Genomic DNA, 22,572 nt, shown 5'->3' with positions numbered 1-22,572 from the left:
TTACACAGTATACAAATGAATTGTAACTTTCCTAAAAAACAAATAAATAAAACAATAAACTTACACTTTGCCATGATGATTTTTTTTAACTCACTTATTGATGAGGCTCTCAGGGACCCCATGGTAGTCCTTGTATATTAACATATATTGTATACTTACATTAATATAAATATATATTAATCTCACAAAAAATGAAGGCACCTAATATGTCTTTTTGTGTGTATGTGTGTGTGTGTGTGTGTGGTGGTGGGGGGGGGGGGTTATTAGCTTTTTATTAGCTTTTTATTTTTTTTTTTTTAGCTTTTTTTATTAGCTTGGGTCAACATGAGGAAATTCATTCACAGAGAGACATGATGTACTTTCCTCTACCTACTGCAATACTGTGCAATGAAGGGGTGAAGCTGACAGAAAGATCCAATACATCCTCTTAAGTTACGGCACATTTGCTCTTTGGTGGAAAAAGTATTTACTTCCTTTACTTTAGCAAAACTACTTGTACCACACAAAGCCCTGCCTTCACAACCTTAGGAAAATGCATCTAAAGTGTATGAAAAGTAAAAGTACTTATTATGCAATAAAGGTTTCCCACAAAGTGTTTAACTTTAAATGTGATGTTTTTGGATTGATATCCCGGATGCATTAATGTATATGTTACATTTTACTGTTGTAGATGTTTAAAGCTGTAACAATTTCAACTCCTTTATATACTATTTGTTAGTTAAATCTATAGTAATGCATCATATTCAAAAAGACCATCATTTAGGGATGCCCAGTAGCTCATTCAATAGAGTGGATGCCCCATGTACGGAGGCTATGTCCTTACTGCAGGAACCTGTGGGTTCAATTCCAGCCCTGGCATGTTGCTGCATGTCATCTCCTGTCTCACCCTCTTCCATGCTCAAGTTGTCTGATTAAATAAAGCCAAAAAGCTCAAATCTAATCCAAATTAAATAAAAAAGTATAATTAACAAACATAAAGTGATGATACTTACAGTTTAGTAACTCAGTGTTTCACTTACTTAAGTTTTAAAAAAGTAGATGTTGTCAGCAAAATGCACTCAAAAGTACAAAAAGTAAAAATGCAAAAAGTAAAAAATGCTCATTATGCAGTAAAATGCACCCTGTCAGTGTTTTATATATAATTTATTTGGATTTATATAGCTACTTCATTATGTTGCATTTTAATGCTACAGATGTTTAAGGTTGTTCTCATTTTAACCCCTTTACATATTGTTGGGTAGCGTGTGTTTGTAGCATGGCTGTCCTATGAGAGCCACATAACTCTAAAAAGTCAGCTGTTTATGGTGTCAGAAAAACGGCCCTGTTTTCAGTCTTGTGATGATGAATTTTCCATTGGAACCAAGAGGGTTTTTAAAATGTTTATTTGGGTTAGGGTTTTAAGTAGCTTGGAGGTAGGCTATGTGCCTTGAACAAAGATCTATTGGACCTAAAAAGGAGTGATTAAAAACTTAAAGCCCTGATTAAGTTACATGTAGTTGTTTCATCTCCAAGATCAAAACATAACATAACACCAAGTGCAATTCAATTTCATAGTGCCCCCTTCACCAGTTACTAACAACAAATCATCTTACAATTATCACAGAATCTCTTTGACATTATTTCCCATTAGTGCATTCTTTTCATGCAGAAACAAATGAAAGTGCAGAGATGTTTTCACACAATTAGAGCTCTCTTTTCATTGCCAAAGAACACATGCCAGTCCTGCCAGTGAAGCCTGCTGTTCTGGATGCAGCCTCCAGTACTGGTGCAGGTGTAGCCAGCGGGGCAGCAGTGCATCATGTCGCTGCAGCACACCGCCTGTGGAGAGGACAAAGGAAGACAGTTTAACTAACACCATCAACTTTAGTTAAGTAAAAGCAGCAATACTACAGTATAAAATATTCTTACACAAGTACATAATAGCTACATGTACAAATGTAAAGAAATATTGGCAAATCTGAATAAGAATCAAAAGTACTAATTATGTTTTCAGTGCGTTGTATCATCATAAAATATATAAGCAGCATTTTGATGTTGTAGCTCTGTGAGCAGCTTCCCCTTGTTTTCAGATTTGTGCTAAGCTAAGCTAACTAGCTGCCTGCAATAGTGCAAAAATGCAAATAAATATATTTCCCCAAATGTTAAACTATTCCTTTAATGAGAAATAATTAGGAGCCCCCGCTTTTGGCTTGAATGCCTCCTCCTTGGAATGTGAAAAAAAGTCTCAGTTAGAAAATTAATTGGCAGCTATTTCTTTTATCGTGTAAATAATTTTTTATGCAAAAAAACATTTCATGTTTCCAGCTTCTCATATAAACCGTATGTAGGAGGACTTTCTATTCTAATGATTTTGATTTATAAAATGTATTTAAACCTCTGTGCATGTGTACTTTTACCTTAATATTTCAATATATTTCTCTGAAATCACATTTACTTGAAGTTATATTTTACAGTACGCCTACATCAGTTTCACTCCTGCTGAATTCTTCCTCTTTTTTTTTTACTGGTGTCATGTCCCCAGTCTTGTCCATGTGCCAGAGTCTTTGCACATGGCACAAAACCAGCCCTTATTTAATGTAAAGGGGGCGTTACCCATGCTAACAGGTGACTTATGATCAAATGGGATTCATCATCAAGCACACCTGGGTAAGAGCAAATTTAGGTGGTAAAGAATGTTGAGGGAATCTGAGGTTGATTTCACTTATTTTTTCTCTTACCATGAAATCAAGAGAAAATGTAAGATAAATTTAAGAGAATTTTGCTGCATAAGGTCCAAAGTACAGAAATTTAATAAGCTGCACTGTGGTGTAAAGAGCTGGACCTCACTCAACTAACACCATACCTATATATATTGTCTTTCAACTGAAAAAAAGTGGTTTGTGGGTTTAGTTACTCCTAAAGGTTGAAGTTATGATTGTATATCCTACATTAGGAGCTGGACAGCAGCCCCATGAAGTAGCGGACGTCCTGCAGCAGGTGTTTCCATCCGGGCAGCTGGTCTGTTCATCACACTGAACGTCTCTGTGATTTGTGGGATTGAGCGGGGGTTGATGCTCGAGCTGGTACACTGGTGTTAGAGGGACGGTTTCCACCTCCAGCATGATGAGCCTCTGGCAAGCGTTAGAGGCGACGCTGCAGGTGTAATCCTGTGGGCAGCAGTGCTCCTTATCTGGCAGCACACACAGCCTGCAGACATAGCATGCACAAAGTTATTGAAAATGACATCCCTTCATTTATAGAAGCAAACTTTGAAAAAGCTCATATACTGATTGTCTCTATAATCCCTTCAGTGCTCACATTTGGCAGCGGGCAGCAGCCCCACTTGCCCGTCTTCAGCTGGCAGCAGGTGGTGTGTTCGGGACACTGACTCATCTTGTCGCACTGCACAGACCTTTGCTCGCCTTGATGTTGGTGGTGGCTGGAAGCTTAGTGTACCAGGGGATCACCACTTCCCCTTTGGTGCAGGTCTTGCTCTCGTCACACTTGTAGCCATTAGGACAGCAGTGGTCTCCGTCAGCACAGCACACCGCCTGGGGAGAAGTGAGAGTGGGAGTGCTACTTTCACATCATTCTTTTGTTCTCCAGTTCTTCTTTCAAAGAAATAAAATTAGAATCTTGAAAAAAAATTCATCATCGTCTTTTTTGAAAAAATTGTGATACTCAAGCAAACATGCATTTATGAATCTGAAACTTTTATAACTTCACAGCCTGAAAGAAATGCACTGGTGATTGTGGCCTGCAGCTGAGAGAACAGAGTTTACAGTTAACATAAAGGAGAGCAGGGATGTCACTGAAGGGGAAGGGGAAGTATATCACAGTGCAGAGTTACACTGACAGTATGCAACTGTCATTTGTCTCGTGGGGTTTGAGATGAAGTGATACCACTTAATTGTTGAAAGTTCCGTCTGAGACAGTGAGAAGGTTCGCAGTTTGGTTGGGGAGTTTTTTAGCCATAAAAATAGTGAAAGTCATATATATATATGCTGCCTGCCGAGCAGTTAGTGTTGATCAATGGATTCAGCTGCCTACTTCTGCTGATAATAAAGCTATGAGAGCTGGGAGATTGAACCAAACATTTAGCTTGTGTGCAGAAAAACTGAAGCAATGAGCTGAAAGATGCTATAAATTTCTTTACAGCTGAGGGGAAATGCAAAGTCCGGTGATAATTCCCTTTGGGTTCACCAGTAGCGACCCATGCCACATTACATATCTGTACCAGATACTTGTTTTATTTTTGGCTCAACCCTTTAAGTGAGTTATGGAAGAATTATATTTGTAATACTGTAAATATTTTATTATATATATTATTATATATTGTATATTAAATACAATATTGTAAAAAAAAAAATGTAAGATGACTCCTTAAATTATTTGTTATTTTATGACATTTCATAGACTCAACAATTCTTTTATTAATTGGAAAAAACGTAAAACTTTAACCTTTTTTTAGTTAGCATTCATGAGCAGTATATAATAAATTAATCTTTTGTAGCTCAATAAGTTTAACTCCTGTGGACACCTATTTGTGGGTGTATAACCATATATTGATGAACATACTGTATAATGAAACACAGGTGTCATATTATAAAACCTGTCTGTTGTTGATGTCACATTAAGAAATGCTTAAAACTTTTTTAAGCTGCATTATAGTGTGCTGTAAACCATTGATATTGAATGTCAGATTTAGTGCATATAAATGGGTTTAAGTAAAGTGATACCATAATCAATAATAAAAATAGTTTTTATCTGATAGTCATTTTATGCCATGATGTGACAGAATCCTTGTTATTGCAGCTTTACACTTCAGGATGGGTGTTAGTGACGGTCAGTGCTTACCTTTGGCAGCGGGCAACAGCCCCACTTTTGAGTCGAGGACATGAAGCAGCAGGTGGTGGACTGAGGGCAGCTGGTGTGGGCATCACACTGAATACTCTCCACTTCTTTACTCTCCTCCTCCTCCTCCTCCGCCTCATCATCATCATTATCGTCGTCATCACCATCATTTTCATCCTCTGTTGTCATCCCCTCTCCCTCAGGCTCCTTCGTCTCCTCCTCTTCTTGTTTTGAGCTTGGTACCTGACCTTGGGTCGGAGTGTCCACTGTAGTGGGTGCCACCGTAGCAAACGCAGGTATCTTCTTCATCATGGGCGTTGAGCCTGAGGCGCCGTCACAGCTCAACTCCGCCAGGTTACAGGTGGTGCCAGTAGGGCAGCAGTGTTCATGGTCGTCACAACAGACAGCCTTTTGGTTGAAGTGACAAGAACACTTTCACTTACAAACATTGTTGGATGTATGAACTGTCAGTAATGGTGAAGACTGTTCAAGTGCAGATGGAATCAGCGCTAAAGAGTGTGAGAGGTGGTCTGATACACAACATAACTTTTAAAAGCTTATTTGTTTCCTTGTTGATAGTAATGCTGTGTTCACTCTTCTTTTCAGTGGAATCTGGTGACATGGAGCTAAACTGACGCTTGTCACTGTGGATGGACGTGATGTGCTACAAACGATAGTTGAGTTGGTGTTAACTTTTTTCAGCGCTCAGATGACGCGGAGAGCATCAACTAATCATATGGTTTATTTCCAGCTGTGGTGCTCTGTGCTTTAGCTTACATAACTGAAGCTATGTTAGCTTTATGTAAATTGCCATGCACAGGGATGTAAAGGTGCGCCAATATGTGATGTTAAAATGGCTCTCAGACATTGATGAAAAGCATAGATAATTTTTTTTGAGCAGCATTTCAAGGATGACTCTGCCATAATGTAGCTGGTCATGTTGCTGTGTCGTGCGTAGTGTGAATACAGCATTAGATAATTGAAACTACTTCTCGGTCTGTACTTTATAAAGCTTTGCTTAGCACAAAGACTGAAACGGGGAAAGCTAGCCTGACTCTGTCCAAAAGTAACAAAATCCACATACCTGCATCTCTTAAGCTTACTAATTAACACATATCTTCTTTCTTTCTACTAATCTGCACAACAACCTTTTTCAAATCTCATGTGGTATTCACGGCCTCGTAAGTGGAGATGTTCTCAAAGCTCAGAGTTCATAAGTTGTGACATGTCTGCAAACAATTTCATTACTAGGTTAATGTAGGCCTATTAAAGTTTTAGTCATACAGAGTTTTTCTTTGTAATTTTATATCTGTCGAAAATTCCCAACATCTTTTTCCTCACTATGTCATTAACTTTACTGCACTGCGCTACCTGCTTGCTAGTTGGCTAAATTGTTAGTCTTGGTGGCTCTTTTGGTGTCCGTGTAGCTTCTGCCTATGAGCGTTTTTTAATGTAACTTAACCACTTGAGTGTCTATGAGCATACTGTGTCTATGACTTTCAATGTCGTAACCACGAGCTCACAAGTTCCACTTGAAGGCAGCATTCGTGCTAAACTAAGCTAGCTCTTTATGCTAACCTTAGTCAATTGACAACTGGTGGTAGCTTTATGTTTACTGTACAAACATGATAGTCATATTTAACTTCTTGTCCAACTATCGACAAGAAAGCATGTATCCTTAAATGTTAAAAAGAAAAGAAATATAATATGTGAAACTTTCAGATGAATACATTCATATTTGACAGCACTGTATTACCCATTAATTCAACATAAAAGTGCTTCATCTTCTTTAAACTATTTGCATATACACTCTAAATACTAAGCATCATAAAGGTCAGTCCACTAGAAAATCCTCAGGAAGGTGGTTGATTAAAAACGTTTTTAAATGTGTGTGTGCATGTTGCTCTGTGTTTACCTGAGGTAGAGGACAGCAGGCCCACTCTCCTGTTGAGGTCTTGCAGCAGGTGTTTTCATCAGGACAACTGGCGGTGGAGTCACATGTAACATTCCCCACCTGTGCGCCCTGTCTGGGGATGGCAGGGACCTTCTGGACCAGTGGCACAGAGCATGTGTCGTCGTCGCAGGTCTGGGCAACCAGGTTACATTTCTTACCTTTTGGGCAGCAGTGAATGAAGTCTTCACAACAAACAGCCTGACACGATCAGAGAGACGAAAAAGCATTAATGCAGCGGCACAGCCCTTAGCACAAAAGCTGGGATGATGTAAAAATAAACGCCAGTCAAAGTCGTACCTCTGGCAGAGGACAGCAAGCCCAGCCTCCCTCTTCAGTTTTACAGCATGTGTTGCCATCATCACAGGATACTGTATCATCACAGGGAACATTATTACCTGGAAGAAAAATAGTGATATATCAATTCTGGTAATACATATCATAAAAGTCAATTGAACACCTCAGATGACAAAAACACTTATTGGTCGGGGCAGCAGAGGTTTATTATGGTGGCCAATTTTGACAATTCATTTTCCAACCCCACTACTGCACCTTGAAAAGTACATTCATATTTTCCAATAATGTACCTTTAAAATATGGAAATGATAACTGTAGTGATAAAGAGTGCAGCACATTAGGCAATTTGTCTCCTAATTGTTGTTCCCTGTGCACTGTTGTCCCGACCATAGCTGTGTCCCATTTTAGCCTGGAGACATCTTTTGGAAACATGCCCTCTTATAATTTTTTGACTTGATAAATCAAAATGTATGCCATTTGAAGAAGGGCTGTTGTGTCCACAACAAACCAAAGCAATTTTACAATTACAATTAAATGTCACATTTATAGTATTTTTGATCACTAGTAGTGCTATGGAGCAAGATTTTTTAAGCGCGTCAGTTCACATCCTGCCTTTTGGTTTTACACTTTCATGCTAATGGACTGGTGTTAACGCAGTGAGAAACAAAGCAATGCACCAAGTACAAGAGACACTGCAAAAAGCAAACATGGATGAAAACCAGGCAGGATTTAAAACATATTAAAACATTTTATGAAAACATAAATATACTTCATGCATTTGTTAGACACAGAACATCTGTAGGTGTAAAACATAGAATGTAAACATAACTTTTGTTCGTTTAAAAGCGACTTATTTTTTGCAATTTTACATTAAATGTTAAAACTGATGATAAGATTGCAACATTTTGACACAGGAAGAGATGCAAAATTTTAAAAGTTGCTGTTCTTTTTCCCAACTAAAAGACACCAGCCATACTGATACTTTCAAGATGTTTTTTTTTTTAAACTTCCTGCCAGTTTACCAAAATATATTACATTACTGATATCATAACCGATGTCAAATTGTCATTGTTAAAAGAAACCTATACAACCATACCTATTACTGCAGGAAGAATGCTGTACTTTTTTTTAGCCACAGCAAAGAATTTGTCTTGTCACATGCAACTTTTTTTTAGCACTGCCAGTAAGTCGTGCACTCAAACACACCTACATTTAATGGAATAAAGACAATATAAATGTTATTAAATCTAACCATCTGCTACGATCAGTGTTTACTGTTAAAATATACATAAAGTACCAAAGGTAAAAGTACTTGTGCAGAATTTCAGAATCTCTTATACTTCATTATTGGATTATAATTACTGATGCATTAATATGTGTTCATTTCTTTAATGTCCCAGATGGTAAAGGTGGAGCTATTTTATATACTGCTGGATAATTTAATCTTTAATAATACAGCATCATGTATTAGTTTATGTATATTGTTTTTTAATTAAAAATCAAATTTGGTGAAGTAACTAAAGCTGTAATTTATGTTTCAGTCTCTACTGTATCGCTAAATTTAAGTTGCATAAAATGGAAAAACTCAAGAAAAGTACAAATGAATCAAAATTGTACCTAAGTACCGTACTTACATATAACATTTCAACACTGTCTATAACAAAGGCCTGTTTTTTACTTTGTACCTTTAATTATCAGAAACTGGTTGGTGGACTAAAACTTGTCTCATTCAGGAGCTTTTGACACACCTATGATGGTCCACTTTATTTTTAGGTGTGTTTTTGTTCTACATACTTTGATTCACAATAAACATCTCACCTGGAGCTGCCTTAGTGACAGATGACACAGATACTTCCTTCTCTGAAGGAGGAACTGTATTCACTGTGGTGATCTCAGGGGCTTTTTCTACTGTCTCTGCAGTGACTTGTTCACTCTCTGAAAGTGGAAACACAAACAGACCAGGCTCACACACACACACACACACTCAGATTTAGACAATCATTGATAAGAATGAGGAAAAACTTTTCACAGCAAGACAGAAACTAATCTGACCTTTCTGGTTCTCCCAGTCTGCTCTTATCCTGGCTGGGAACTTGGCCCACATTGGCGTCTGTTTTTTGGTAGATGAGGAGATACATTTGGACTGTTTCACATCACATGTGTTGCCTTCAGGACAGCAGTGTGTCTTATCCTCGCAGCACACAGCCTGTTTAGAGAATAAAGGCATATCACCTTAGAACTACACCTGACAGGACACAGACATGATAACCACACACCCAGGCAGGACATGTAAATCCACAATTTGACTTTTTTCTTCTTCATAATCTTAAATATGCTGCAGCATAACATTTCAAAGCTGTCAGTTTTTATATGTCTGTTATTGAAAGATCAGACATTTTGTACCTTTGGCATGGGACAGCACCCCCACTTTCCTTCTAGGGTTTCACAGCATGTGGATTCATCTGGACACTCTGACACTCCGTCGCTGCACAGAACTGTAGTCACAAGCTCTGCCACAACGTAAAAGGAACACTGATTTTAGAAATGTGTCAATTATACATGTAGAGGGCTTGAGAATAAAGTAAACACCCTATAAGAGTTAGGCAAATTTGTTTGTACAGCACCTTTCATCAAGCCAATTTTGGCACATCCAACCACAGTTGAACAGAGGAGGCCCTAGACTGGAGCCTTCGGGAACTCCACATGCAATTTTTGTTTGCTCAGATGAATAATTATTCACTGACACTAGGTAAAACCTCTCCTGCAGACAGGACCATTTTAGGACTGAGCCAGAAAGTCACAGTCAGTTTTTCAGACTGTCTGGTCTGCTATAGTGTTCTTATAGAAAGTACCAGGATGCTTCTGAGATAATATGCTTCTGCTTTGCTTTGATTTTCAAAATATCTTGTCAATTGTGTTTTTAATAATAATAATAATAATACATTTGTACAGCGCTTTTCACAATGCTGAAAAACGCTTTTAAAGGTACTATATAAATAAAAATATAAAAACTATTATTATTATTAAGAGTTTTACCTTTTTTGATGCAGGAGCGGCTGTCTGAGCTGCACTGGTGGCCCTCAGGACAGCAGTGTTTCCCATCAGAGCAAGGGACTCCCTGTCAGGGTCAGAAAGTCATAATAAAAGTTCCAATCACTTGGCTCATGGACTCCCTCTTTTCAACATTTTTCTCTTCAATTCATAAATATTTTCTGGAAATCATAAAGATCTCAATCTTAATATGACTTCAAATAAGTATGGCAGTTTGGCATCTAATGGCACCATATAGCAAGCTTTAACTGGTCTCTATACTGGATTCAAATAACAGATAACTTTACAGCAGAGCTGCAACCTCTAGGTTATTATTTCACACAGTAGCAGATTACTTTCTGTTGACTTGAATGAAGTGAAAACGCATAGTTTGTTAAACAAATTTGTTAAGATCCTGTTTGTGACAGGAAGTAAGTGGGCTTCGGAAACAAATTTTGTATAACATATGCACACATAATACCACCGCTATTGTGAGTAGTTCATCAGTAGATTCTGCCATGGTCTCCAAGGGTTGGGTCTTTAGTTACCTGTTCATTTCACTTGAGTTTGATTTTCATGACAGTTTTACCATTCTCTGAGCAGGGTTTGATTACCTGAGCTAGGGGGCAGCAGCCAAACCTCGTCAAGGCTCTCAAACAAGAAAACTCAGGTGGGCATCGTGACTGATCAGGACAGATGTTGTCATCGTCCTCCCCCATGAATGTTTTGATCATCCTGAAAGACTGCAGGGACAAGGTAGAAAAGAGGGCACCTGCCTTAAATACATTAAGGTCTTACTCAATATTTTATCATGGATTGTTATTGTTATTACTTTAGAGAGTCCAGGCTGATCAGCAGAGAGTCTTTCCACCCAGGGGATGGACCCAGTAGAGTTCATACAGCTGGACGTGGCTGTATTGCAGACTGTTCCTGCAGGACAGCAATGCATGTGATCCCCACAGCACTCAGCCTGCGAGGACAGCAACAGCAGAAACACTTTGACTACCAAACTTTTAAAACTGCTATCTCATTAGCTAAATGAGTCCTGAGCTTTTATCTGAACCATAAAGTAGTAAAACACTGCTAAGCATGAATAGTACCACTGTAGCTTTCATTCTTTTCGTTCGAGAGTACAAGAGAATGGTTATCTCACATTTACATTTAGCTACGTGCTGGACAAAAGGGACAAAGTATTCAGCTAGTACTATGACTTTGCTGTCATTGGGTTTATGTGCCCCACAACTGAGAGCACTAACTGTAGTAAAGGAAAATGTCTACCTGATCAAATGGGCAGCATTCATAGCCGTTGGCCTGGTTGTTGCAACAGGTTTGATTGTCTTTACATCTCCCTCCATCTGGACACTCATCAGCGCCAACCAGAGCCAGGAGAGTCAAACAGATCACAACCCACCTCTGCATCTGCACACAGAGGAAGATTCACACACAGAGGTCAATGAAAGTGAAAGCCATGCATGAGGAATCTCTCTCTACACTCAGAGAAAAACATGTTTGCACTCACTTCTGCTTACAATACTGGTCAGTTCATGTGACAGAAAGTATAATACATTTATTCAGGCATTCATAAATGTCAGTGAATTTGTGACTTTAAAACTTGATCTTGTCTTATCTCATGATTTCAAACCTAATCCTTAAAGGGTAACTTTGGTGTTTTTCAACATAGACTCCATTTTCCAATGTTAGGTGTCAACGTGATTAACCTGAACAACAATTTCAATCCAGTGTTAAGTGAGACAGCAGCTGCAATGTAACCACTCAGGACATTTGTGCACCCTCACTTTATGCCCATTACAAGTGCTTGTTTTTGCCACTGGCTCAGATTATTACGTTTCTGACTACATAGCTTATAGCAAGGATTCCTACAGAGATAGACTTATCTCTTTTAAGACTATGATTTTTTTTTTAATTATTTTTTTAAACCAGCGATCAGATCACTATCTATTTTATGATGATTGAAATTACTTTTTTCTTCAATGAGTCTGGTTTGGTGATGGTGTTTTCATGGCTGTTTCTGTTTAATAAAAGAGGATTTTACTTTTTAAGAAAAAGATCTGTCTCTGGGGGTTCTTTCCATAATGTTGTCAGACACTAAGAACAACCTGAGCCTGTTATTGGCAAAAACACTTGCAGTGGATTTAAAGTGATTGTGCAAATTGCCCCTTCATGTTACATTGTCTCCTGTATTGCTGGTGGTGGCTGCAGGCTTCAAAACTTAAAAAAATGTTGTTTCCATTTGTTACTTACTCACAAAAACGTGAAAACAGAATTGAAGTTGAAAAATGCGGAAGTTACCCTTTAAATTCTGAGTCGTTCACGTCGAAAAAAAAGTCTAAGCTTCAGCTTTGTGTTCATTAATTTCCTGAAAGTGGAATAGTACCTGTAGAGGTTTGTTCCTGTTTTTTCTCTCTTTATTTTGCAATGAATAAGCAAGTCAAACACAATAGGAGTTTAGCCTATAAATAATAAATCTGTCCACTTTCACTTTCGTTCAATTGGCATAGGCTTTCAAAGGAGAACTTGCAACCGTAGATGTTTCACATTTTACTCGTTATTAAAACGAAAAGACTTAAGAAATATAAAACTAAAAGATCATACTGTAAATATTTGTCGTTCGTCGTCGTTATACATCTTTACAATTTGTCTAAATGGAATATTTGCTTTAAGATTTTAAAAGCTAAATAAAAAGAGGAAGCTTATTTTACGCTTACCGTGATAACAGGCTGGAGGGCTGTTGTGAGCGGTCAGGTGTGTCAGAAGTGTCTCACCACCAAATTAATCAAAGAGAAATATGAACAGCTCTGTCTGGGACACGCCTCTGACAGAGAGAGAGAGAGAGAGAGAGAGGGGGGAAGTAAGTTCCTGCTTTAGCTGAATTCTTCAGCGCCTCCTCTTTACATTAACTGAGATTTTTTAAATTCAATTTGGCTGATAAAGTTCAGAGGAGTTGCTCCCGTTTAGTCGTATGTAGCATTAAACAGGTTGTAGACAAATAGGTTTTACACGCGACAGCTGCGGCGCACTACAGTGACATGTCAGCTGGGGGGCGCCACAGCGAGGCTAACGGCAGAGGGCGGGGGGCGGGGCCATATGATCCATGTCATTCTAGCACTGATCTCCATAACATGCGCACCGGCATCTTTAATACTTACAGTGAGACCATCGCTGAGCGGAGTTTTGTGAAGTCGACATTTTGCGTTCTTACAAAATGCCCTCGCTGCGACTTTAGCCCGACTGCAAAAACATGTTTACGGGTTATCCGCAATGGAGAACCCGACTGAGTTACTGAACGTTTGCTCCTAAATGTGGCGACGTTTAAGTGAAATGGGTGAAGACAGCACTCTATTTCACAACGACGCTGGCAGCTAAAGTAGAGGTGAGTATCATTCGCTTGTTATCATAACGCAGTAACGTTGCCTTTGCTGGGAAGCTAGCTAGCTACCAGCTAAATGGTTCTGACATGCTGACAGTTAGCGAGCTAATCTTACATGATGTTGGTTTATTTCAATGACTTCGAATCCAACATTTCTTCTTCTTCAGTTTGGGTTGTATTATATTCATTTTGAGTGTGTTTAGCTAATGGTGGAGAAAAAGTACAGAGTGTGCCTACACCGTCAACACACAGGGTTAGGACTATGAGCTGCAGGACTCAGTGAAACGTTAACCTCATCAAACTGAAGCCAGCTAATGTGTCCTTTAATAAAACAAACTAAAAATAGATATTTTTTTTTTATAACTTCACGACATATTTGCTCATTGTTGGAAGAATATTCAGATCATTCACCAATGTAAACGCACTAATACCACACTGTGAAAACTATCCACTATAAGTAAAAGTCTTGCAGTCAAAACCTTACCTAACTAGAAATGTGTTATCAGCGAAATGCACTTAAGTAAAAGTACTCACTGTGCAGTAAAATGTTCCTTGTCAGTTATTACTATTATTTAAATGATGTTCAAGGACTAATATTATTGCTACATTAATGTTTATGCGGCATTTTACTGCTGTAGATGTTTAATTTTGTTATTATTTTAACTCCTTAATATTCTTTTGGGTAGTTTAATGTACAGCAATGCATCATATTCAATAAAATCATTATGTGTGAGGCATGGCTGTCCTGTGAGAACTACAAATCTCTAAAAAAAAGTCAACTTTTTGTGGTGACAGAAAAACAATCCTGTTTTCAGCTTTGTGATGGTGCATTTTCAGTTTATCAAAGAAGTTTTTTGAGAGTTTATTTAGCTAAAGAAGTAGGAGAAGGAGATGAAAAGTTGTAATCTGTAAAGTTACCAAAGCTGGCAGACAAATGTAGTGCAGTAAAAACAACAATATTTGTCCCTGAGATGTAGTGGAGTAGAAGTAAAAAGTTGCATAAACTGGAAATACTCAAGTAAAGTATAAGTACACCTAGTTTCATATTTAAGTACTGGTTTTGAGGAAATGTTCTGAGTTGTATCCCACCTCTACAGATAGCTACATGCTCTTTTGTTTGTTTGTTTCGAAGACTTGTTTGGCTTATTGGCCAGACAGACCTTGAGGGCCAAGTGACTATAACTGTCACTGTAAAGTGTAATTAAGTCCATGAATAGGACACGCAAGGGGGAACAAATAGCATCCAAACAGGCAAGGAAACAGGAACGTTTTAAATGACCGGTACTTAAAGATTATTCAGCCAAAACGTCTTGGCTGCTAGTGATGGTATTGTTGGCATTATGCATAGTTTCTAAAAACATAAAGCACCTATTTAAACATCAGAGAGCATTTCTTGCTTTACCTTTATTAGTTTTTATTCCATTTCACTATTGGCGGATTTAATGTTTATGTGCAACTACCCTCTCTCTCAGCTGGGAGTGGGTCGCACATGCTGATTTGGTGACATGCGCATAGTAGATAAGCTATCATAGTTTTCAATGACCCCCATTATAACAGCTCCACCTAGACTTGCCCAGCTAACATCAATGAAGGACGTTTGGTCTGACCTTATTACACTGTAATCATTTGTCTGTGCATTTCAACTATGCAGCCTTTTTATGAAGTACAACAGCATAAAACTGCATTCATTGGAACCCTTTTTACCCAAACTTTGTACAACTTTTGGTGCCATTACACTAATTTGGAGCATCAGGAGTCACTCAATTAGCATTCTGACATAACAGAGCACAGACTCAGTGTTAGGTTTCTGATTGTGCAGGACACCAACACTCCTCTTTAGTTGTTTTACATAACAAGGAGACACATACACCCTGTTGACAAGGCTTTAACAGGGTCAGAAAATACCTCAGTGAAGTTTAGTTACAGAACATTGTGTTCTCTACGTGAAGTAGTACTCTTTTTTTTTTGGTCTGACAGGTGGGCAGGATGGCGGAGCGGGCCGTCAGCGGCTCTGTGGCTGCGATCTCTCCAGTGCAGCAGATGCTGGCCTCTGGCACTGGAGCCCTCCTCACATCTATTTTTGGTGAGATAATGGACATAAAGACTTGAAAAAGCAACTTGTATGTCTAAAATGTTGTTGTTTTTTTAATGTTGGTGTTTTATACATTGTTTCAAGTTGGTCTATTGGTCACTGAAGTCTAACTGTATGCTACTGTAATAACCAAATTTGTCATTTGTTCGCAGTCACACCGCTGGACGTTGTGAAGATCAGGCTGCAGGCTCAGCAAACACCGTTTCACCAAGGTAGGACCTATCCTGTGCTTTTAGATCATACATTGGCTTTGGTAATGAAACACTGGCTTTGCTTTCTAACAGCTGCTTGTTGTTGCCATGTGTATCTCAATGCTTTTCTAACCACACGACACCTGTTTTTGTGTCTTTTGCACGGTCTTCATTTCTGCCCTCTGCCTCTATCTGTCCTGCCTTTTTGCTTTGTTTCTCAGCTTTAGCCTGTGAATCAGCTCCATGGGGTGGCGTCATCCGCCCGTCCAAGTGTAAGTATCTGACCCACCGTCACTGCATGCTAAAACTCGGCTGTGGGTTAGAAAAACACGGTCCAGCACAATTTAAGTGAGTGTGCGCACATGCTCGACTAATAGACATCTTTTTCCCCTTTTTGCAAGTGTTTTCTGTCAGCTTAGATGTGCATGTTGTTGTTTAACCTCTTGGCCTGAAGTCTTATGTTTTAGTTGCTGTATGAAAGTTGTGTGGCTGCAAGTTTTTCAACTGGCTTTAAACTACCATTTCACGTTGGTTGATAATCTACAGTTTGGTAGCGCCAAGGACCACAAAACAACACTGAACATGTTCTGTAGCTGCACCTTTCTACTTACAATTCAACCTTTGTCTCGGGAGGAGTTTTAAAAATTTTTTACTCACTTATGATCCTGTCCCTTGTAAATGTTTTCGTTTGCTGTGGTTGGGTAAAATCTGTAGTAGTGCCAGGTTGTGAAATGATTATTCTTTTTAGAGTTTCTTTGATATGTTTGTCAATAGTCATATCTTAAACCAGCTCTGAATAAACACGCAAAGTAAGCAGTGACAAGGACAGCCCTGGTGTTATCTTCTGAGTGACTCTGTGGTCATTGCCGTCGCATGTATTATTCATGACCTTTCCCTCCTACGTCCTGGATTGTACTGTATAACTCATCTTAGAAAAAAATACAGTTTGGATTATACAAAAATTCAGATGCCTCTTAGTCTATAATCCTTTTTTTAATGATCTGGTGATTGTTGGCAAAGCTGGGGTCACTCATAATTATTTTGAACTCTGCTGTCCGCTGGTCGTTCTCTCTCTCACAGGGAAATGTTTCCTGTATTGTAATGGACTGATGGATCACATCTATGTGTGTCAGAATGGAACCAGTTGCACCAGCTGGTACAAAACACCAACACATTTCAGCGGGACGCTTGTGAGTACATCAGCTGCCTTTTTTCTTGCCGTAGTTTTTGAGCACTTTGAAGATGTGTTTAAGTGTGTTTGTTTTGTTTGTGCCAAAGGATGCGTTTGTGAAAATCACTCGTCATGAAGGACTCAGGTCTTTGTGGAGTGGACTACCACCAACACTGTGAGTGTCTGAACTGTTATCAAGAAAAGGTTTATGGTAGAACAGATGTAGAATAAATGTTAAGGAACTGAAATTCTGGTTTGGACGAGGAAGATTTCGGTCTTTAGGTAATGAAAAACATGTTTCTATTTTGAGTGTCATGATTACAAGGATTAAGTGTTTGCTCTGTAAATGTAATGTTGTCTGGTTGGATATTAAGTTTGCTGAGGGTCAACCCTCAAATTATCACTTGTATATCAGTTACTCAACATGTGTTACGTTAAATTTAGGAAGAAAACTTTCTCACGTGCTTCCATGGAAAACATAGAATCTAAAAACAGAGAAAATTCTTGATGAATTGAAGTCATAGGGGTCAAAGTTTAACAACAAATAAATAATATCTATTCATTTACAAACTCATGCAATTTGTGCAGTATAATCCAAGTCTCATTCCTCCAAACAAATAATGAACTGAAAGTGAGGCTTATCTATGCTCTCTTCAAAGCCAGGCTCCATTGACAAAAACTGCAATTTGACCCCGCTGAACGCGGGAGCTGCTGGTCCACCTCTGCCACAATGAGTTAGTTTGTTTGTGTTACTGTGGGACTTTGGTGAATCCAAAGTTTTGATATATTGTTGCTGTTGGTAAACATGGACCCCAGTGACCCTGATTCAGCAAGTATTTCCTCAGTTTCCTCAGTGAGACAAACAAAGTATGCTTCACAAATTCAGCGTAACACAGGGTGAGTAACTGCAAATGGACATTTGGGGGTTAAATATTCCTTTAAGTATTTAAAATAGGACAACCTACTATACTTATACACTGCCAGAACAGCCAAATAAAAACTCATAAAGGCCTTTAACAATGTAAATCCACATGAGCTTGACACAAACAGACTTTTACTCTGGTAGATTTAACCTCCATCAGTTATTTTCTGAACAAATGATTAAAGATAATTTCCCAAGAATTCAATTTTCCTGTAGACAGACTCTACATCCATCCTAGCAGGAAACAACACTGACTGAATGTTCAGTTATTTAATAAAATACATCTAAAATACCAATATACAGTTTATACCTTCAAACTGTTCCATCAGTCGACCTGCAGTGACAAATTTGCATTTTTCTTTATATGAAAACTTTTTATATGGCATACAGAGGCCAGTGCCGTGCTTATTTCATATGCATGTGTATGTGCAGGGTCATGGCTGTACCTGCCACTGTCATCTACTTCACCTGCTATGACCAGCTGCGGGACTTCCTGAGATACGGTCTGGGCTTCCAGGGCAGCCACATCCCTCTTGTTGCTGGAGGTCTGGCCAGATGTAAGTTCATTAAAACACAATCACAACCAATCATAGATATCCTAAATGGAATATGCTCATGCGCTTTTTGACTTGATTTGTGTTGCAGTGGGGGCTGTGACGGTGATCAGCCCTCTGGAGCTGGTCAGGACCAAGATGCAGTCCCGCCGGCTGTCCTACAGCGAGCTGCGGGTGTGTATCCGCTCTGCTGTGGCTCAGGGCGGGCTGCTGTCGCTGTGGAGGGGCTGGGGACCCACAGTCCTCCGAGATGTACCTTTCTCTGGTGAGAGCAGCTCCACAGAATACATTAACTGAAAGAAGAGTCTTGAGTCTCATTTAAAGAGTTGTTTTAACAGAGATTTTTAAAAAATGCAAAATCAAACATTCATCTGCTGCAGGCTTGGAATGTGCTTCATGTTTGTCATAATTACTATGGAAAAATCTTATTCTCCATAGAAACTCGTCGAACATCTCCTGCAGCATATTTCACTCCTCTGTTGTTACCTGATAAAAAAAAAAAAAACACTGTTACACCTTTGTACTTTTTGCAATCTTAAAAATTCTGTTGAAGTCTAATTTTGAACCTTTTTTTTTTTTTTTTTACAAAGAAACAGTTGAAACACCCTGAGCAGACTGGGGGACAGTGAAGCTGTCAGATTGGTTTGAGAAGTTTCTGTGAATATTTTGAAACTTTTTTTCCACCATGAAAACTGTTTTTTTACAGCCACCTTTCAGGTGTACAGAGGGTGTGTAACACTATTTTTCCTCTAAACAGATGGAGTAGGAAAGAACAATAGTGGCTCTCTGTTTGCCCTTTTCACCCCGTGTCACTTTTTTATGTAGCCCAACATCTCATAACAGATCTGCATCAAGGAAGTCTAGAATTTGCATGGCGTACAAGACCCTCTGATCTCAAACTGTCCATGGGGATGAGGAAAAACTAAAAAAAACTGTAAAGAGGGTCAAAATGGAAGAAACTACAAAATGGTTATTTGGAAAGGATTACAATGAGTGTATTGCAGAGCAAAGCGACAAATCAGGAAACAAACTGTTGCTGTTTCCGTGTATTTGCAGCACTGTACTGGTTTAACTATGAACTGGTGAAGGCCCAGCTGTGTGAACAGTCCCGAGTGACTCAGGCCAACTTCTCTATCAGCTTCACTGCAGGAGCCGTCTCTGGAGCTGTAAGTACTCAGCTTTAATGTAACCGCACACCTGTCCCTGTTGCAACATGTTAACTTTTTAATGATATCCGTGATGTAAGAAACACTGGACTTTCCCGGAATAAGTAACAGCCCTACGGGTTTATGTTTTGCCTCCACCTTTAATTATTTCTGCTTCATTTTTAAGAATTTGTGTTTTTCATCATTACCTGAGCTTCCTCAGACACTCTGTGAACAAAACATGGTGCCATGGTTACTGAATTCCTCCCATACTGATCCAGAATCCAAAATTAAATCTGTTTAGCTATACAGGAAACAGGATTTTGAAGGTTTTTGATCGGAGGTTTCGTAGTGAGAAGCTCCTCCGGAGTCATGGTTACCTTCTCGTCCTACGGTTTTATGCACACTTTTGACTTTTTTTTTTTTTTTTTTTAATACAAGAATGACTTATTTTCTAAAATAGTTGTTCACCTTTTGTACTGATGACTCAACCAGAGTTTTTTGTGCCTATCCACGTTGTACAAGGACTTCGACTGTGAGTCACCTAAAATCGTCCATTGGAAAAGGAACAGGACTTTTATTTTGGAAACTATGGCAAAATATGTTCTCCCTTTTCGCAACTCTTTTATTCTTTGTTGAAACAGAGTGTAACATTAACATTTATTAGCTTTTATCAGTAAATGGTAGGACCTCATAACTAAGTAAGAAAGTAAGAACAATTGAATCAAAATAAAACAGCCTTGAAAAAACATGACTCAACTGACTTGACTTTGTAACACAAATATGTGAAATAACACGGTTTCAGCTGTGAGCAGTGAATGCATCTCTGTTTAGAGAGACAGTGTCTGACCCACATTCACACTGGAATGTTTCTTGTGCAACAGTAGAGCAGCTGCCGTCGTGATATGAATGGTTATCGTTTATGCACAGATGATATCTAACAGTGTGAAAGGTAACCTGACCTTTGGCTGCACCTGTCGATTGTCCATTATATGACCTGCTTTGTCTGTCTAGATTGCTGCCATCTTGACGCTGCCTTTTGACGTGGTGAAGACGCGGAGACAGATCCAGCTGGGAGAAATGGACACTCTCGGAGGTCTGTACTCACATGTATACTTGTGTCACATGATATGCATTAACTTATGTGTGTGCAGCATGTTCTTAACAGTGACTTATTCTCCTAGTTTCCTTCAAAAAGACCACATCCACATGGCACATAATGAAGGAAATATGTACAGAGATGGGCTACAGGGGTCTTTTTGCAGGTACACACTTACTCTACGCTGTCTTTTGTGAAATGAAAATACAATATTTGCTTTGTTTAAAAGTGAAATCATTTGTATTTCCTCCAGGTTTCATGCCAAGGGTGATCAAAGTGGCCCCAGCTTGTGCTGTCATGATAAGCACATACGAGTTTGGAAAGACCTTCTTCCAAAAGATGAACCTCGATCGAGAGCGACAGATCCTGAGGGCTGTCTGAGGGGTGCTGGGTGATTGTTCGCAGCCGCACACGCAGACATAAATATCAGGACATTTGGGACAAAGTCTCCTCAAACAGAAGCTTGAGGAACAGGCGGGTTGGATGGGTTTTGTGTGACGATTCAATCACATTTCAGGGATGTCTCTCCGGAACAAAGACTTGAGACACACTTTACATTCATGAACACAATCATGAGCATGAACAACGAGCCTCGAGACTTAAAATGGTTCTTGGACGACAGACTTTATGTGTGATGATTATTTGAGGAATCCCAAGGTATCATGAAATAAGAGAAATGTTTTTCTAATTCTTAAGTGAAGAGATAAATTCCACAAATCACACCTTTTTAAAGTAATGGTGAGTCTGTGCAGGACAGTGGTGTGCAGTGTGGGAAAACATAAAGCCTCTTAAGGGCAGAAACTTCATCAGCACAGTTGCATGAGTCAGGGGAAAATGTTCTCATTCCTACATTTTGCATTGCCTGAGACCAACTGCATGATGTGTACAGCTTCATTCAAAACAGAATCCAGATACGCTGAAACACCGTGCATCAGCTTTACTGCATCGCCCTGCGTTCCTGTAGCAGTGAAGCATGACACTTACTGACCCAGATGACTGACACATCTATTTTGGGTACTTAATAGATTTGATCATTTGTAGCACTTTACATTTCCAAGACACAAGCTGTGAAATGAAATCAGAAAAATAAGTACATGTTTTATCTTTGCTGAATGGAAGCTTCTTCTTGTTCTCATAAGTGGAAGAAAGCTGCAGTATACGCAAGATGAGTCTCGATGGCAAAATTAAGGCGAGCCTTTTACGAGGTGTGTGCATGAATCAAGCATTTTAAGATATGATTATTATAGAGGAATTCATGGACAATTTTCTGTAAAAACTGCTGCAGCGAGCTTCCTAATAAAACACATTCTCTTAAAGTGCACCAACACTTTTTGCATTTTAAAGAAAACAAGGCTCCCACTTTTCCCCGCTGGTGGCATTCTGGTGATGAAAATCTCTGAATGAAATTCAGATATAAACAAACAAAACATCAAAACTGGTAACAACACTGGATCATAGCACAAATATATTGTTGCCTTATCCTGAAACGTGTAAATGTGTGTCATCTGTTTTTTTGTCATTTTTTTTAATGAATGAAATGTTAATAAATTTTAAGACAGCTTGATTTTTATGTGTATGTGTGGTTCATTCACTCAGGAAATAGCCACCATTATTAAAAAAAGAAAAAGAACATTGTTAATGATTGACAAATGTTTTTCTAACATGACATGAACATTAACATTAAAACTTAAGGACATAAACAAAACAAATACTAAATTATACATTATCTTATATACATACAGGTCCAAAGACAGTTTTTCACCTTTATGGATACATTTTTATTCTAAATGGATTAAAACTGACATACATTATGGGGGAGGCACAATTAACATTGTTTCCCACCTAAATTATGTAAAACAGATAAGATGTGAAGTGTGCTACTACAATGACAGCAGAAAT

General features: G+C 38.8%; 2 protein-coding genes across 3 annotated transcripts; one reads left to right on the top strand and one right to left on the bottom strand.

The window, feature by feature from the left end:
• Positions 1–1,365: 1,365 nt before the first annotated feature.
• grna (granulin a) lies at positions 1,366–13,116 on the bottom strand. Its single transcript, XM_042504902.1, is given in 16 exon segments — positions 1,366–1,818; positions 2,928–3,170; positions 3,172–3,186; positions 3,298–3,398; positions 3,401–3,530; positions 4,837–5,241; positions 6,749–6,985; positions 7,085–7,182; positions 8,900–9,016; positions 9,134–9,287; positions 9,485–9,591; positions 10,118–10,199; positions 10,726–10,854; positions 10,944–11,081; positions 11,390–11,530; positions 12,838–13,116. Coding segments are annotated over 15 exon segments (2,241 nt in total). The 5' UTR covers positions 12,838–13,116; the 3' UTR covers positions 1,366–1,674.
• A 223-nt stretch (positions 13,117–13,339) lies between these two features.
• On the top strand, positions 13,340–22,237 carry slc25a39 (solute carrier family 25 member 39). 2 transcript variants are annotated; one of them, XM_042505692.1, is made up of 12 exons: positions 13,340–13,502; positions 15,477–15,582; positions 15,744–15,803; positions 16,004–16,054; positions 16,863–16,972; positions 17,061–17,128; positions 18,308–18,432; positions 18,521–18,694; positions 19,486–19,595; positions 20,589–20,670; positions 20,759–20,839; positions 20,927–22,237. In XM_042505692.1, exons 2-12 carry the CDS (start codon positions 15,486–15,488, stop codon positions 21,052–21,054), a joined length of 1,086 nt encoding a protein of 361 aa, XP_042361626.1. In that variant the 5' UTR covers positions 13,340–13,502; positions 15,477–15,485; the 3' UTR covers positions 21,055–22,237. The 2 variants fall into 2 exon arrangements, with proteins under 2 accessions (XP_042361626.1, XP_042361627.1); XM_042505693.1 differs by lacking the exon at positions 16,004–16,054.
• Positions 22,238–22,572: the final 335 nt, after the last annotated feature.

The sequence above is a fragment of the Plectropomus leopardus genome, chromosome 17 (assembly GCF_008729295.1).
Source record: "Plectropomus leopardus isolate mb chromosome 17, YSFRI_Pleo_2.0, whole genome shotgun sequence".
Taxonomy (NCBI): Eukaryota; Metazoa; Chordata; class Actinopteri; order Perciformes; family Serranidae; genus Plectropomus; species Plectropomus leopardus.
Note: the sequence above shows the minus strand (reverse complement) of the source record. Positions and strands in the feature narration are given on the sequence as shown.

Excerpts from the sequence above, each read along its gene's own strand:
- slc25a39 (XM_042505692.1), top strand. The coding sequence starts at position 15,486 with ATGGCGGAGCGGGCCGTCAGCGGCTCTGTGGCTGCGATCTCTCCAGTG. Across the intron at positions 16,055-16,862 it reads CGTCATCCGCCCGTCCAAGT|GGAAATGTTTCCTGTATTGT; the intron begins GTAAGTATCTGA and ends TCTCTCTCACAG. Across the intron at positions 18,695-19,485 it reads CCGAGATGTACCTTTCTCTG|CACTGTACTGGTTTAACTAT; the intron begins GTGAGAGCAGCT and ends GTGTATTTGCAG.